The sequence below is a fragment of the Salminus brasiliensis genome, chromosome 10, assembly GCF_030463535.1.
Source record: "Salminus brasiliensis chromosome 10, fSalBra1.hap2, whole genome shotgun sequence".
NCBI classification, from domain to species: domain Eukaryota; kingdom Metazoa; phylum Chordata; class Actinopteri; order Characiformes; family Bryconidae; genus Salminus; species Salminus brasiliensis.
This window is the reverse complement of record NC_132887.1, coordinates 1,074,998-1,090,537: the sequence shown is the minus strand read 5'-3', so window position 1 is coordinate 1,090,537 and position 15,540 is coordinate 1,074,998. Positions and strand designations below refer to the sequence as shown.

The window sequence follows — 15,540 nt, the reverse complement described above, 5'->3', positions numbered from 1 at the left end:
AACTCTCACTATTTCCTCTTTCCTTCTATAGTCATTAACAGACTGTCTGTTGAAGATGAAGGACTGGGATTCGGAGGAGGAGAGCAGTGTGGACGGCAGCAGTGGTGCTACTGGATCCGAGAACGGAGACACTTCAGGTATATCACTTTCCATCTCTTATTTCTTCCCAAATTTCTTCCGTTTTTGGGCTCCTGAGTGGCACAGTCGTCTAAGCGCTGGCTCTGTCATCAGAAGCTCACAGGTTTGATCCCTGCTGATGCCACAGCCATCATCCCCAGCCATTCCAGAGAGCATAACTGTCCCCTCTGTCTCTGGATGGGTAGGATGATCCTCCCTCTTCCCCCATCACTTAGCGTGGGCAATGCTAGCCAGCTGACATGACAGAATTAGCAGTGAGCATCATGTGATGGGGGAGTTCCAGATAGTGGCTAGTTCGCAAAAAAGATATATGATATAATCTGAGTAATTCAATAGAATTCTAATTTTCATCCTTTTATTTCCGTCCTTTCATGTTATTTTCATGCAGATGTCCATCAGAAGCAGAAACTGCAGAAGCTCATCCATGCAGCAAAGGTAAGGAAAGTAAACCTCCCTGTTTACTTTCGTGTGTGTGTGTGTGTGTGTGTGTGTGTGTGTGTGTGTGTGTGTGTGTGTGTGTGTGTGTGAGTGAGAGAGTGCAGTGCCAGTCTTTGGTGAATGGTACCTTTTTTTATATATTATTTTATTAATTTATAAACACGTTCTGCTCTTCTCCACAGATGAGTGCAGATCTGAAGGCCATGGAGGAGGATAAAGACAGAGTGTTTGCCAAACTTGCAGATGAACTTAAAGCCAAAGAAGATCTACAGGGTAAACTCTTCACTTTTATTAGATGCATAGATCAAGGTTGTGAGATGTGTCTGTGTGTGTCTGTGTGTGAGCATAATCACATGACTCCTAAAATGTATCTCTACCTGCTTTCTGAAGTCTTATGTGAGCTTGTCCTGTTGTAATGGTGCTGTGGAAAGGTGAGACAGTGATCAGACACTTTGGTCTATAAAACCATCAGATTGAATCCGACATTAAAGGAGCAATTTGACCCTAGATTCAGTCAATCAGCGAGGACTTGTTTGGTATCTGACGTGTGCTTCTTTAGTTTGCAACAGGAGATGCTAGGCTAATGTTGCTAATAAACACTGGAATCAGTCATCAGTCTCATCCCATGATAAAATCCAGCTTCCTGTATTGACTTTAATCAGATAGATCAGAGTATGCTGTCTGCATCAGCACTTGAATATTACGGATGTGCGTTGAACCACACTCCATAATGCGCAGTTCACACAGATCAGCGCTGCCTTTTAAATATACAGGTTCATTTAGTGTTTGTTTGAAAGCATTCTGGACACGATCATTAAATCCGTCTGCTTCTTACTGGGATAGTTCATTAGAGCCATTCGGGGGGAGTTTTTCTGTGTGGCGCTGTGATTTATGAATATCTAAGGATGCATTTAAATGAGGGAAAATTGCAATGGCTTTTTTGTGCAGATGGTGAATCTTCATTTATGAACTTTTCCTCCTGATGTCACAGTAAATCCAGCAGTGGAAATTCAATTGCTACACTATACAAGCTTCAATTTGTAGAAATACCTACATCTATAAATGTCATTCTATAATTTACATAATTTTAGCTAACATAATTAGATATGATGCCAAAACAGTTGAATAGCAAAGCTGCACCTCAATCCCAGGCATCACATGTACAGCTTTACTTTCTCATGACATATATAACAGTATGAACACATTCTTTTGATCTGAATCTTAGCTTAGATTACCTGACACTCACCACTAGTTTGTGTGGAAATACACTTTATTTGATTTGATGTTTATCATTAATAATTAAAAAGTATTCATTCTTGAGGAGCAGCTTTGCTTATCAACTGTTTTGGTATCATATCTAATTATTTTAGCCAGGATTAATGCCTCAGTATATTTTTACCAACTATATTTAAGTTTCTCATCTTTAGCTTTGAATATTTTCATTTTATTCCCATCAATTCCCATTCATTCCCATAATTACCTGTTCATTCCCATGGTAAATTTATTCGTATTGTTATGCCTTTATGTCTGCTGTTGACCAAAAAAATACATTGATGATCGTGTATGATATAGTTTCTTTAAAATACCAAATAGTTCCTATTAATTCTGATAAATTTTCATAAATTTACATGGGAAGTTTACATTTTGGAATATTGCTAAAGTTCCCATGGAAAGATACCGGTAATTTACTGGAAATATATTGGAAATTGTCCACCTCTTTGCAACCCTACTGCTGGTTCTTTCATAAAATAATTATATGAAGAAACGGACAAATAAATACCCTCTGATGAGTGTCAACTTTTGTTTGAGCTCAGAGTTGTCTTCTGTTTCTTTTCCAGAGGGGATTGAGCAGCTGCACCAGGAGAAAGAGTCTCTGGAGTCTGAGAGCTCCAAATACACCAGTGAAATCCAGAAACTCCAGCAGAAACTCCAGATCATGACTGAGATGTACCAGGAGAATGAGCTCAAACTGCACAGGTTACTGAACCCGCGTTCATTATTCCTCACGATAAAGAGCCCTGACCTGGAATTCTCAGGATTTACCCCAGAGATCCCCACTGAGTTCCCTTTAGTGCAGAAGTACACCTCATCGAAACTAGGTTGTTGAAACTCCTGATTGGTCCATGTTTAAAGAGTCCTACAGTATCAGAAACCACATGATCAACTCTAGTAGAGGTTACAGAAAGGGGGCATTCCATCAGTTCTGTCTAGGGTGTGAACCTGAGCTTCACTGTAGAGAAACTTACCCACTCTGATTTCTGTACAGTGGTGAGGAATGGAAACAGGTGTCTGTTGCCATGACTACAACACAGATATAGTCATTTTATTTATCATTTATATATTATACAGTACAGGGATATATTGTGTGCAGTTTGTTTTTACAGGATGTCCTTGTTTGTAAAGGAGTGCTGAACTGTGGCTGATGGGTTTTTTGGGTTTGTGTTTAGGATGTTAACAGTGGAGGAGAAGGAACGCCTGCAGAAAGAGGAGAAGCTCACCAAGGCTGGAAAAAAGATCAATCTGGCTGCTGAGGAGTTAAACAACTACAGGTTAGGGGTTTCTAATAAAGTGGCCAGTGAGTGGAAGCACAAGGTAGGGGTTTCTAATAAAGTGGCCAGTGACTGGAAGCACAAGGTAGGGGTTTCTAATAAAGTGGTCAGTGAGTGGAAGCACAAGGAAGGGGTTTCCAATAAAGTGGCCAGTGAGTGAAAGCACAAGGGTAGGGGGTTTCTAATAAAGTGGCCAGTGAATAGAATCACAAGGCTAGTGTTTAATAATATTTATCATAGAAATGTGATTTTAAATTGAGTTTAATCAAAACAGAAAGATCCAAGTCCTCCTTACTGCTTCTGCTGTTACTCAGGCAAAGAGCTAAAGAGCTGGAGGAGGAGCTGGACAGGACCAGCCAGGCCTACAAAAACCAGGTGGGCTTTTCTCTCCTCTTTGAATGTATGAGGTAGCTAACCCTAGCTAGCTAACACCTGGATTTAGTAGATGAAAATGTTTTCATTGTAATAAATTACAGTTTACACAAATTATGCAGCATTTAAGCAACCAGTGGGTACTGACCGCATTGTAAGAATCTCATTTTATTCATTTATTTTGATGAATTATTATATTTCTTAAATAGTTGATCTGGGTAAATTGTGTAAACATAGTTTTTACTATGTTGTTTTTATTGTATATGAATGTGGCACTCCTGCTGATTCATGTTGTTCTTTCCAACCTGGGTCACTTTACTTGAGTGGTCCATTGTAGATGCCTCGTAGACGCTCACCTGACACTCAACTAATATTCAGCTGAATCTGTATTAAATACAACTGAACTCTAAGATGTATTTAAACTACTGTCTATTATCTCTAATCCCACACTCTAACCTCAACCCTAATCCTAACATTGACCTTAACCCTAACCCTTTTAGGGTTATGCTTAAGATTAGATGTAAGGCTTTAAGGAGGTAAGGTTAGGGTTAGGTGTATGATTCAAAGATGGGTTAGGATTAGGTGTAGGATTAGGGTTAAGGTTTGGGTTAGGTATAGGATTTAAAGTTATAGTTAGGGTTAGGTGTAGGATTAGGGTTAAGGTTTGGGTTAGGTATAGGATTTAAAGTTATAGTTAGGGTTAGGTGTAGGATTAGGGTTAAGGTTGGGGTTATAATTAATTTTTGGGTTGGGGTTGGGTATAAGGTTAGGGTTAGGATTAAGGTTGGGGTAATGTTAGGGTTAAGGTTGGGGCTAATGTTAGGGGTAAGGTTGGGGCTAATGTTAGGGGTAAGGTTGGGGCTAATGTTAGGGGTAAGGTTGGGGTTAATGTTAGGGGTAAGGTTGGGGTTAATGTTAGGGGTAAGGTTGGGGCTAATGTTAGGGGTAAGGTTGGGGCTAATGTTAGGGGTAAGGTTGGGGCTAATGTTAGGGTTAAGGTTGGGGCTAATGTTAGGATTAAGGTTGGGGCTAATGTTAGGGGTAAGGTTGGGGCTAATGTTAGGATTAAGGTTGGGGCTAATGTTAGGGGTAAGGTTGGGGCTAATGTTAGGGGTAAGGTTGGGGTTAATGTTAGGGGTAAGGTTGGGGCTAATGTTAGGATTAAGGTTGGGGCTAATGTTAGGGTTAAGGTTGGGGCTAATGTTAGGGTTAAGGTTGGGGCTAATGTTAGGGTTAAGGTTGGGGCTAATGTTAGGATTAAGGTTGGGGCTAATGTTAGGGTTAAGGTTGGGGCTAATGTTAGGGTTAAGGTTGGGGCTAATGTTAGGATTAAGGTTGGGGCTAATGTTAGGGTTAAGGTTGGGGCTAATGTTAGGGGTAAGGTTGGGGCTAATGTTAGGATTAAGGTTGGGGCTAATGTTAGGATTAAGGTTGGGGCTAATGTTAGGGTTAAGGTTGGGGCTAATGTTAGGATTAAGGTTGGGCTAATGTTAGGATTAAGGTTGGGGTTAATGTTAGGATTAAGGTTGGGGTTAATGTTAGGATTAAGGTTGGGGTTAATGTTAGGATTAAGGTTGGGGTTAATGTTAGGGTTAAGGTTGGGGTTAATGTTAGGGTTAAGGTTGGGGCTAATGTTAGGGTTAAGGTTGGGGCTAATGTTAGGGGTAAGGTTGGGGCTAATGTTAGGATTAAGGTTGGGGCTAATGTTAGGATTAAGGTTGGGGCTAATGTTAGGGGTAAGGTTGGGGTTAGGTGTTGGATTTAAATGTAAGGTTGGGGCTAATGTTAGGGGTAAGGTTGGGGTTAGGTGTTGGATTTAAATGTAAGGTTGGGGCTAATGTTAGGATTAAGGTTGGGGCTAATGTTAGGGGTAAGGTTGGGGCTAATGTTAGGGGTAAGGTTGGGGTTAGGTGTTGGATTTAAATGTAAGGTTGGGGTTAGGGGTAAGGTTAGGATTAGGTGTATGATTAGGGTTGGGGTTAATGTTAAGGTTTGGGTTAAGGTTTGGTGTGGGATTTAAAGGTAGGGTTAGGGTTGGGATTAATGTTAGGGTTAAAGTTGAGGTTGGGGTTAGGGATAAGGTTAGGTTTAGGTGTAGGATTTAAACGTAGGGTTAGGCCTGGGGTTAAGGTCAGGTGTAGGGTTAGGATGCAGGGCTACATTCAGTAGACGGTCATTAACATTCAGCTTAGCTAGGTTAGTTAGTTAGCTTAGCTGTATTTAATACAGATTCAGTAGAAGTTCAGTTGAGCATCTATAATAGACCATCTAATTATAGCGATACCTCGACCTGGTAGCAGACCTCAGAACAGAGAGCTAAATGTAAAGTGTATATATTGAGTATCATACAGATTAGTGTTGTATTTCCCTATCTATGTTGTATTCTTCCCCTATTCAGATTGCTGCACATGAGAAGAAGGCTCATGATAACTGGGTGAGTGGTTCGGTCAGCTCAGTCTTCACTGTTTCAGATAGGACAGCTGAGTGATGCCGGGCTCATTGTGTATGCACTGTGTTTTAGCTGGCTGCCCGAGCTGCAGACAGAGACCTCGCTGATGTAAAGAGAGAAAACTCTGTGCTCCGACAGAGGTGAGCTAAACTGACTGAACAATCCTTCCTTGAGAAAATGAAGCATTATATTTCATTACATTATATTATAAATAATTAATCTCATTTTATTTGATTTGTAACATTATATACCTATTATAACCATACATACCTTATGTTATGTACCATAAAACTATACATAGTTCCAGAATGTGCATATCAGTAGATAATACCCACTGCATGAAGTATAGCATTTTCGATCGTTTTTATGTGTGTTTATTTATATATAAATATAAAATATATGTGTATATGAATATATTATAAATGTATGTACTGTTGTGGTGTGAACAGACTGACTGACTACCAGTTTAAACTGGAGCTTATGGAGAAGGAGCCATACGCACGAGAAGCTCCAGGCAGACCAGTGTTCAGAGGTCAGAGATGCCACACTTCAGTTCTATTAAAATGTTATATATGATTTGTGATGGCTGCTTCTGCATATTGTGCTGCTTTTATACACCTGATTAAGTGATGAACTCAGGAATGAGGCCTTCCTGAGATGGAATGTCCTGCATGTCCTGCATGTGCTCACACTGATGTGTGTTTATTATAACCCTCCAGGTGAGAGATCTCCTTACGGACAGTCTCCGCTCGGGCGGCCTTCCTCAGAAACACGCGCCTTCTTATCCCCACCCACACTGATGGATGGACCCCCGCGGCTCTCCCCTCAGTTTCCTATGGTTCCTGGTGGCAGAGGTGTGCAGAATGTGTTGAAACCTGTGTGTAGGGCTGGGCAATATTACATTATTATTATTATTATTATTATAATACTCAGTGTGTACATAGTTATAATGAACATACTGCCATCGAAACCATACACCTCTATAGTGGTGTACGAATAGACGAATAGAGTACTATGGTCACCTTATTGTCGTGTGTTTAGTAATGTCTAAGCTTAAAGGTATCTTTGAATTATTAGTCTATTCTAACTAGCTGAGGTTTTCTTGAGTAAATAGCAAAGCACTTTGTAAGTCACTCTGGATAAGAGCGTCTGCTAAATGCCATAAATGTAAAATGTAAATGTAGTGGAAGCACAAGGTAGGGTTTTTTAATATAGAAGGGGCAGAAGGCCACTATTAAGTAATCCTAATTTTGAGGCGATATTGCTCATCCCTACCTGAGGCCGGTTAAATGAACTCCTCCTCATCATTGCATCGCATGTAACCGCAGCAGTGTTCAGCTTTGTAGAGCTGAGTGATGTAGATGTCTGGACGCCCGCAGGGTGTAAAGACATCAGAGCCGTATGTGCCGCTGTGTTTGTGTGCTGTTTCTATAGGTAGATGCAACAGTTCCATTCTCTCATTTAGCTGGTTCTCTCTCTCCCTCTTTTCTCCCTTCTCAAACACCTAAAACCATCCTCCATGTAACTCGCCCATTACTGCATGTGCTTCTCCTCGCTCTGCCTCCGTACACTCTCTCTCCCACCTGCTGTACTTTTCCTCTCTCTCTCTCTCTGTCTATCTATCTCTCTCTCTCTCTCTCTCATGTGCAGTGTCCCGTGGTGTGGTGGAGCCCCCTGCTGGTGGTTTAGAGTGTGATAGGAGTGGGCCACACTCAGACAGTGGCTCAGCATCTCCCAGCTGGGAGAAAGAGCGCAGGGGTCCCGGACCCCTCCCAGGTACAGTGACCCGCCAACTGCTAAGCCCCCCCCCTCCACACACACACACATAGACAACAGAAAGCAGGAGCTTCTAAAATACAGAAGTCTGGACTTTTAACCGAAGCTGAAGCTGTCGGCAGAGTTTAGTGGACCAGCGTAGTCGCGTTTGACCGGGAAGGGTCGTTCGGCTGACCAGCATAACAACCAACCACTAACAAGGGTGTGAGGTGTAGCGCTGCAGGATTATCAGCACAGTGCTACAACAAAAACACACCAGCATGAAGCGAAGTTGTCTACAGTAGAGAGTTAGCATTGATTAGCATGATCAATCAAGTCAATCAGTCAAGTTTCACTCACACGAAACAAAGAGATATAGATGGAATGGATAAAATGGAGTGTATGGACAAAAGTATTGGGACACCAGCTCATTCGATGTCTAAGGGTCTTTAAAAAAAGGGTATATGCTGCTGTTGTTGGAGTAACTGTTAGAGTGTTAGTGAGGTCAGGATGTTCGCTGATCTTCACCCCCACTTTATCATCCCCAACTCTTTAACTCACCATAAAAATAAAGGATGTAGCTCCACCACCATCATTCCAGAGAACACAGTTCCTCCACTGCTCCACAGCTCCTCAATGCTGGGGGGCTTTATTATACCTCTAGCCCACGCCTGCCATTATTAGGCAGCATGGAGTCAATAGGTTCATGATGATGATCTGCTCCAGAGAGTCCTATTCTATTGGCAGTACTTCTTCTCTACAGGAACTAGACAAGCTGTGTGTGCATTTGCACATGTGTGTCAGCAATGGGTGCAGCTTAAAGTAGCTGTATTCATTAGAGGAGGTGTCCACAAACAAAAAGCTCCCTCAGATTAGCGCAAGGTATTTAGAGTTGGACTGATTTACTGTTTTTCTGTTGATTGTAGTTTAATGGTGACTTGCCATCCAGCCCCATCCACTTTTTGGCATGATCATGATGAAAAAACGTGAAAATCTTGATAAAAAATGTAAAAATACAAAAAAAACATTAAATATTAAATCATTTACACTGACGAGACCACAGTGCTGGACATGGTTTGGTCGGGCAGTGGGGTGATTTGTGTCTTGAGCTCTGCTCAACCAAAAAGCTAACTTAGCAGTTAGCATGCTGTCTGACTCGCCTACCAAGCCCAGTGAGCTCACAGTAAATCTAATAAGAGTCTACTGACTGACGGCGTGTGAAGCGTAGACACTGCCAACATCAGTGTTGTCTCTGCTTTGGGTCTTTAGAGCTGGGCTGCTCACACAGGCTGCTGGGACTGGGCCTTAATTTTAGTGTAAACAGTTTTAAGAGCTATTCATACACCCCTCTCTCTCACACACACACACACACACACACACACACACACACTCACACACAGCAGCCAAACAAACACTAGTTTAGTGTGAATGTCCGCTTTCAAACAGCTGAAGTTGTGAGAACGCTCTGTAGGAACTGTCTCAGTATTTCAGGTGTGTCACAGTCGTTGTATGTGATGTGTTGAGGTCAGTAGGTGCTGTCGCAGCCATAACCTGGTGGGGTTATGAAAAGGTCAGGTAGAAATGCTGACTAGGACGGCCCGACTCATTGAAGAGTGAGAGAGAGAGAGAGAGCAGTGACTCGTTTGTTCGAGTCTTTTCTTCCCCCTTTTGGTTTGTGAGCACTGCTTTGTCCCACTGCCCCCTGCTGCTGTGGGCCGCAGCTACTAACGCCTCATTCAGGGAGAATCCTGGTCCCAGGTCTCTGTGCAGTTTGACATTTTTACCCTCTCTGACCATTGTGAAGTCTGTGAGTGCAGTCAGATTTGTCCTAAAAAGCCTGTTTCGTAAAGGTTTAGTGGCTGATTCTGATTTTAAGCTAAAATTCTGACCAAAAGAATGTGTTCATACCTTTTTTTAGTGAAAAAACAGGGGCTGGACATAAAATATACTAAAATATAAACATATATGAATATAAATCTTATGAGAAAGTAAAGATAAATGGTTGAAGGCTTTTAATAGGAGTGTATCTCATGATATAATTCTGTAAACCAATTGTATAATCTTGTGTATATATATATATATTGTATTATACATCATGGAAAAAAATCTGTGAATACAAATTATATATGTTTTGAATAAAATCATATTTTTACCCCTGGGTTAAATGAACAGGTGCAATTTAATTTGCCTGTAGGCAGAATACAGTGTGAAAGTAGTGTTAATTAGTAATTAATTAGGCCTAATTAGTAATATCAGATGTTTGAGTACTGGATTGTTCGCTATGCTGTGGCACAAAAAAGCACCACACTGCACTACTGTCCCAGTTTGACCTTCATGGGGGCGCAGATAGCAGGTGGCATCACTGTATTGCTGTCATCATCTTCATTCTCGTATTCACGTCACCCCCAGCACGGCTTGTAGGTGTGGGCCGTAGAGCATCATTGTCATCTCCGCACAGGCTGTGTGTGCTTGTGTGTGTGTTGTGAAGGTGGTCCGATGTTGATGGTGCTAACTCACTCTTGTTGTTTGCTTGTCCACTGTATTTAAAAATGTATGTTCGGGTGTGTGTATAAGGCCCCCCTCCTCCAGATCCAGGCATGCTTTACAGGAGGCCCCCACCTGGACCCTTTCCTATGGGCCCACCGCCCCCACGGCCACCCCCTCCTGAGGCCTACTATGGAGATAAACCTGGTGAGCTCTTTTGCTTCCAGTGTCCTGTATGGGTATAAATCTGTGACCTCATGATGAATCATTTAGTTAACATGTGTTAATAGATGTAGTAATGTATTATTATTAGTAGTAGTATTATTATTATTAATAATATTAACTCTGACAGACTGTAATACACTACAGGAAGCGTAGGGGGCGCTCTATAATGCTCTATAATGTTCATATGATCCACACACTCATTCTAACAGACTGTAATACACTACAGGAAGCGAAGGGGGCGCTCTATAATGCTCTATAATGCTCTATAATGATCATATGATCCACACGCTCATTCTGACAGACTGTAATACACTACAGGAAGCGTAGGGGGCGCTCTATAATGCTCTATAATGTTCATATGATCCACACGCTCATTCTGACAGACTGTAATGCACTACAGGAAGCATAGGGGGCGCTCTATAATGCTCTATAATGTTTACATGATCCACACGCTCATGAGTCTTTGATTGAATGTCAGGACCTTTAGGTCACTGAATAACTTGGGTTATTATACTGTTTACTGTAATAACTGAAGTTATGTCTCATCCAATTTTACTGGATGAAAGTTTATGTAAAAAGACTTTATTTGATGTGTAAGGACTAGTTACTGTATCTGAGTGTGCTGTGGTGGGCTCTCCCTGCAGAACCTGCCTTGCCTTGTTTTGATAGAGCTGGGCTAATAGCATTACCAAAGCATGAATGCACCCTCGTTCTGCCAGCCCTTAAGAATTGAATTATAAAGAAAACACCAGAGAAGGATCTGGAACCGGACCCAGATTCTTACAGCTTGTTTTTCTGCTCTTTTTTGTTGTTGTTGTTTGTTCTGCAGACTTTCTGGGAAACAGCTCAGGACCCGGTGAGAACGAGAGCAGAGACGTAAGTGTGCCTCTCTTTAAAAATAAATAAATAAATAAGCATACACTGACTTTCCTGTTTATTAAGCCCACCACCACTGTGCCTGACACTCGTACCAGCACCAGTCTTACCCTTTAGGGACGCACCTATTTGGCAATGGTCCCCATTAAAATGGTCAGTAAGTGTAAGCACAGGGTATCTACAACTGAACCCTCAGTCGTACCAAGTAAAGGTCTCTGTTTCTGGCTCTGCAAGGCCTTCGTCCGGCACAGTCTGGTGATCATCATCTTTCACATCACCTTAAGGTCTGTAAGCCTCCAGCTGTGGCAGTGGTCTTCAGTGTGATAACTGTATACCATGTCTGTTCACAGAGCCTGCACTCAATGCATGGGGACATGAGAGTGCCTCCTGATGCTGATTTAAGGATGGGGCCACCTCTAGGCCCTCCAATGGACCCCAGAGACCCACACTTCCCCCGCAGAATGCCATATGGACCCCCTGACTACTTCCTTCCTCGAGGACCTGGTGTCCCCCCAATGGGCAGTAAGTTGGAAAAGCTACATAGTTTCTCAGCTTGTGCTTAGATTGTAGTCTTAAAACCAGAGCTTCAATTAGGCCACAAGTTAATTAGTCATCAAGAATGATTGTTAAAAAGAAATTCTGACAGACTGTAATGCACTACAGGAAGCATAGGGGGAGCTCTATAATGCTCTATAATGTTCATATAATCCACACGCTCATTCTGACAGACTGTAATACACTACAGGAAATGTAGGGGGAGCTCTATAATGCTCTATAATGTTCATATGATCCACACGCTCATTCTGACAGACTGTAATACACTACAGGAAATGTAGGGGGAGCTCTATAATGCTCTATAATGTTCATATGATCCACACGCTCATTCTGACAGACAGTAATACACTACAGGAAGCGTAGGGGGCGCTCTATAATGCTCTGTAATGATCATATGATCCACACGCTCATTCTGACAGACTGTAATACACTACAGGAAATGTAGGGGGCGCTCTATAATGTTCATATGATCCACACACTCATTCTGACAGACTGTATTACACTACAGGAAATGTCGGGGGCGCTCTATAATGATCTATAATGTTCATATGATCCACACGCTCATTCTGACAGACTGTAATACACTACAGGAAGCGTAGGGGGCGCTAATGTAATGTTCCATTAATTTGTGCAATTATTGTCTTTACATCCATATTATTTGATCATTAAAATGAAGAAAAATCTCTCTACGGTTCAGAGATGCACCTGTTGAAAGTGTTAGATACCGTAGAACAGCCTACTGCTCTCTATTAGGTCCTCTCCTACTCTGAAAACCAGTATTTTCTCAGACACATCCGTGTTCAATATGTGTTTGATGTATTTTGTTTTTTTACTATTTTGTCCTTTTTTAAATTTTATTTATTTAGACTTTCATTTGAAGTATTGTGCTGCACATTATATACATCTTAAATGTGCTTTAAAATATATTTTATATATTTTTATGCAGCGGTGTGAGCAGAAATGTCCGACCCGTTCAGTTTATTTATTTATTTATTTATTTATTTATTCTGCGCAGTGCGAGGACCTCCTCCTGGAATGTTTCCCAGACCTCCACTGCCTCACCCCATGGCATATCCACCACTGAGACCTCCACCAGACGGCTTTCTACCAGGACCCCCTCTTAGACCCCCACCGCCGGACAGCTTTCAGCCAGGTCCTCCTCCCAGACCCTCACCACCAGGCAGCGAGCAGCCACCGGAACAGCCTCCCTCTCCGCACGACGTCATCTGAACTGGGGCTGGATGATAGGACAGACTTAATATTGGGCTACTTGAAGACATTGTCCTGATGCTCCTTATCTCACATCACCACAGTTGGGTTTTGTGAGCTTCATAAAAGGCTGAAAACTGGACTGTGGGCTGGGTGTCCTGACCCAGATTAAGGGAGTAGTTCTGCAAATAATTAAATATATATATGTAATTTCCCACTAAACCCAGATGTAGGGTGTCAGCTTACAGGTTTGGTGCCCAAATTATGCTTGATGTTACCCTGGAGCTGTGAGGCTAATGTAGCTGACACACACACACACACACACTTCGCTTAACCCTCTAAAACCACAACCAGGCCTTCCGCAAGGAGGTGCAGGCCTGATGTGGTTCAGTGCACAGAATTATTAATTACTTAATTATTAAATTAAATTACTAAAATGAGGCACGCATGCATGATTTTCTAAGTGTAAAGAAGTGAACGGCGGTGCAGGCTTGTGGTTGATGGTGCAGTATGACTTACTGTAAAGCGTAAACAATAAACTGCACTGTAGCTGAGAGCAGCGTCTGGTGGTGTGCAGATTTCCCAGCTCTCACCCAATCACGTGCACGCACATCATGCTGAGCTTTCAGCTCTGTTTCCAGCGTTTGCTGTGAAGGAGAGAGTTTGGAGTTTATTATAATAAAACAGGTGTGCAGGTTCTGTAGCTGCAGTACTGCTGTGTGATCTGCTTGCACATGAATGTTGTTATTGCTAATACTTCATACAGCCATACTGCACCTTCAACCACACCCACAAGTGTGGAGAGCTGGTTGTGGTTGGAGCAGGCCATTTCTGTGCATGTACTGCGCTACATGTCCAAATATTTGTGGACACCCTTTCTGATTGAATGCATTGAGCTACTTTAAGCTGCACCCATTGCTGACACAGATGTGCAAATGCACACACACAGCTTGTCTAGTCCCTGTAGAGAAGAAGTCCTGCCAATAGAATAGGACTCTCTGGAGCAGATCAACATCATGACCCTATTGGCTCCATGCTGCCTAATGCCAGGCGTGGACTAGAGGGGTATAAAGCCCCCCAGCATTGAGGGGTGGTGATCATCATCCAACATCCTAACCTTACCAACACTCTTGTCGCTGAATACAATCAAATCCACACAGCAGTGCTTCTCCAGACACTAGTAGAAAGTCTTCTTCTCTGGACAGTAGAGACAGTTCCTCCAACAGAAGCTGGATCAGCTCTTTCAATTCCTTTGATTTTGAAGAAACAGTGAATGAGCAGGTGTCCCAATACTTTTGTCTGTTTGTTTAATTACTACATCTACTTCTGGGCTCGGTGGGAAATTTGTACATTTTGATAGTTTTGGTGCACCCAGGCTTTGCTTCATTTGAGATTAAAACGATGTGGTGTGTACAAAAGTAATGGCACGTTAAAAGCAGAGCAGTCCACTAACGATGTAGAAGTATTAACGAGAGCGTCCAGTTTATCACCATGACTTCTGTCCTGTTCTGCCTCCAGTCCTCAGTATGAACCCTCTCTCTCTGCCTGCGGGTTGTCTGTGGCTTCCTGTTGTTTACCCCAGGGCCGTTTCCTCTGATGTGTAACCCTCCAGGTCACGTGACCGTCTCTCTCTCTGTTCCTCCTCACGGTTCAGCAGCTTTCTGAAGGTGTTAGTCGTGGGGTGAGAGACGAGTCGTGCCGCTGGGTATTAAATGAAGAGGAGGAGGAGTTTAATCAGGAAGACTGGCTGAACAGGCGGTGGGAGCGTCAGGACTTAACTTAAGTGCTTGTGTTGAAAAAAGTGATATTTAATAATGTACTTTTATTTTGTAAGGAAAGTGTTGTGATTAGGAGAGAGAGGTGATTGTATATACAGGAACTGTATCGATACTATATTGTGAATAAACAGATGTGTGTATATACACAGGCCTTAGCCAGCACCACTCTCTTCTACTGTTTAAAGTCTTCTATAGAGAATAAATGAAAAATGTGATTCTGCAGAACCGTCCGTGTGGTTTGCGTATGGATAGTTTGCTTTGTGAAGTCCTGCCTGGAGGAGGAAAGTGCAAATGGCCAAAATGTTCAGATTTTAATAATAAACTCATTTTTGACCGTTTCTTTACCAAACACACGTCTTTACTTCCTGCATTTTGCCTAAAAAATAATAATAAATAATAATATAGTCAAATAATGATTTATTATATATATATATAGAATTATTATAATTATCTATGTGGTTGGTGTGGCGCAACAGATAACACCAGTACCTGCTAGTGAGCTACCACACCATGTTGAAGACCAGGGTTCGATTCCTGGTCTGGGTGACTATGCTGCGCTACACTAATGAGAGTCCTTGGGCAAGACTCCTAACACTACACTGACCCACCTCTGTAATAAAAGCATCAGCTAAATGCCGTAAATGTAAATGAAATGATGACAGTGATTGGTGTGGTGCAACAGATAACACCACTACCTGCCACTGAGCTACCA

The 15,540-nt window shown here is 42.2% G+C and overlaps 1 protein-coding gene across 2 annotated transcripts in view; it reads left to right on the top strand.

The window, feature by feature from the left end:
• mia2 (MIA SH3 domain ER export factor 2) overlaps positions 1-15,163 on the top strand; it is a 31,197-nt gene extending 16,034 nt beyond the window's left edge. The window contains exons 15-29 of one of the 2 annotated variants that reach the window (XM_072688961.1): positions 32-137; positions 527-573; positions 759-849; positions 2,415-2,553; positions 3,024-3,125; positions 3,440-3,500; positions 5,896-5,931; positions 6,019-6,086; positions 6,396-6,478; positions 6,666-6,800; positions 7,597-7,722; positions 10,276-10,392; positions 11,240-11,286; positions 11,637-11,808; positions 12,857-15,163. In XM_072688961.1, the coding sequence (XP_072545062.1) occupies positions 32-137; positions 527-573; positions 759-849; positions 2,415-2,553; positions 3,024-3,125; positions 3,440-3,500; positions 5,896-5,931; positions 6,019-6,086; positions 6,396-6,478; positions 6,666-6,800; positions 7,597-7,722; positions 10,276-10,392; positions 11,240-11,286; positions 11,637-11,808; positions 12,857-13,071 (1,545 nt within the window). In that variant the 3' untranslated portion in view covers positions 13,072-15,163. The remainder of the gene's footprint in view (positions 1-31; positions 138-526; positions 574-758; positions 850-2,414; positions 2,554-3,023; positions 3,126-3,439; positions 3,501-5,895; positions 5,932-6,018; positions 6,087-6,395; positions 6,479-6,665; positions 6,801-7,596; positions 7,723-10,275; positions 10,393-11,239; positions 11,287-11,636; positions 11,809-12,856) is intronic. The other variant, XM_072688962.1, reaches the window with a different exon arrangement.
• Positions 15,164-15,540: the final 377 nt, after the last annotated feature.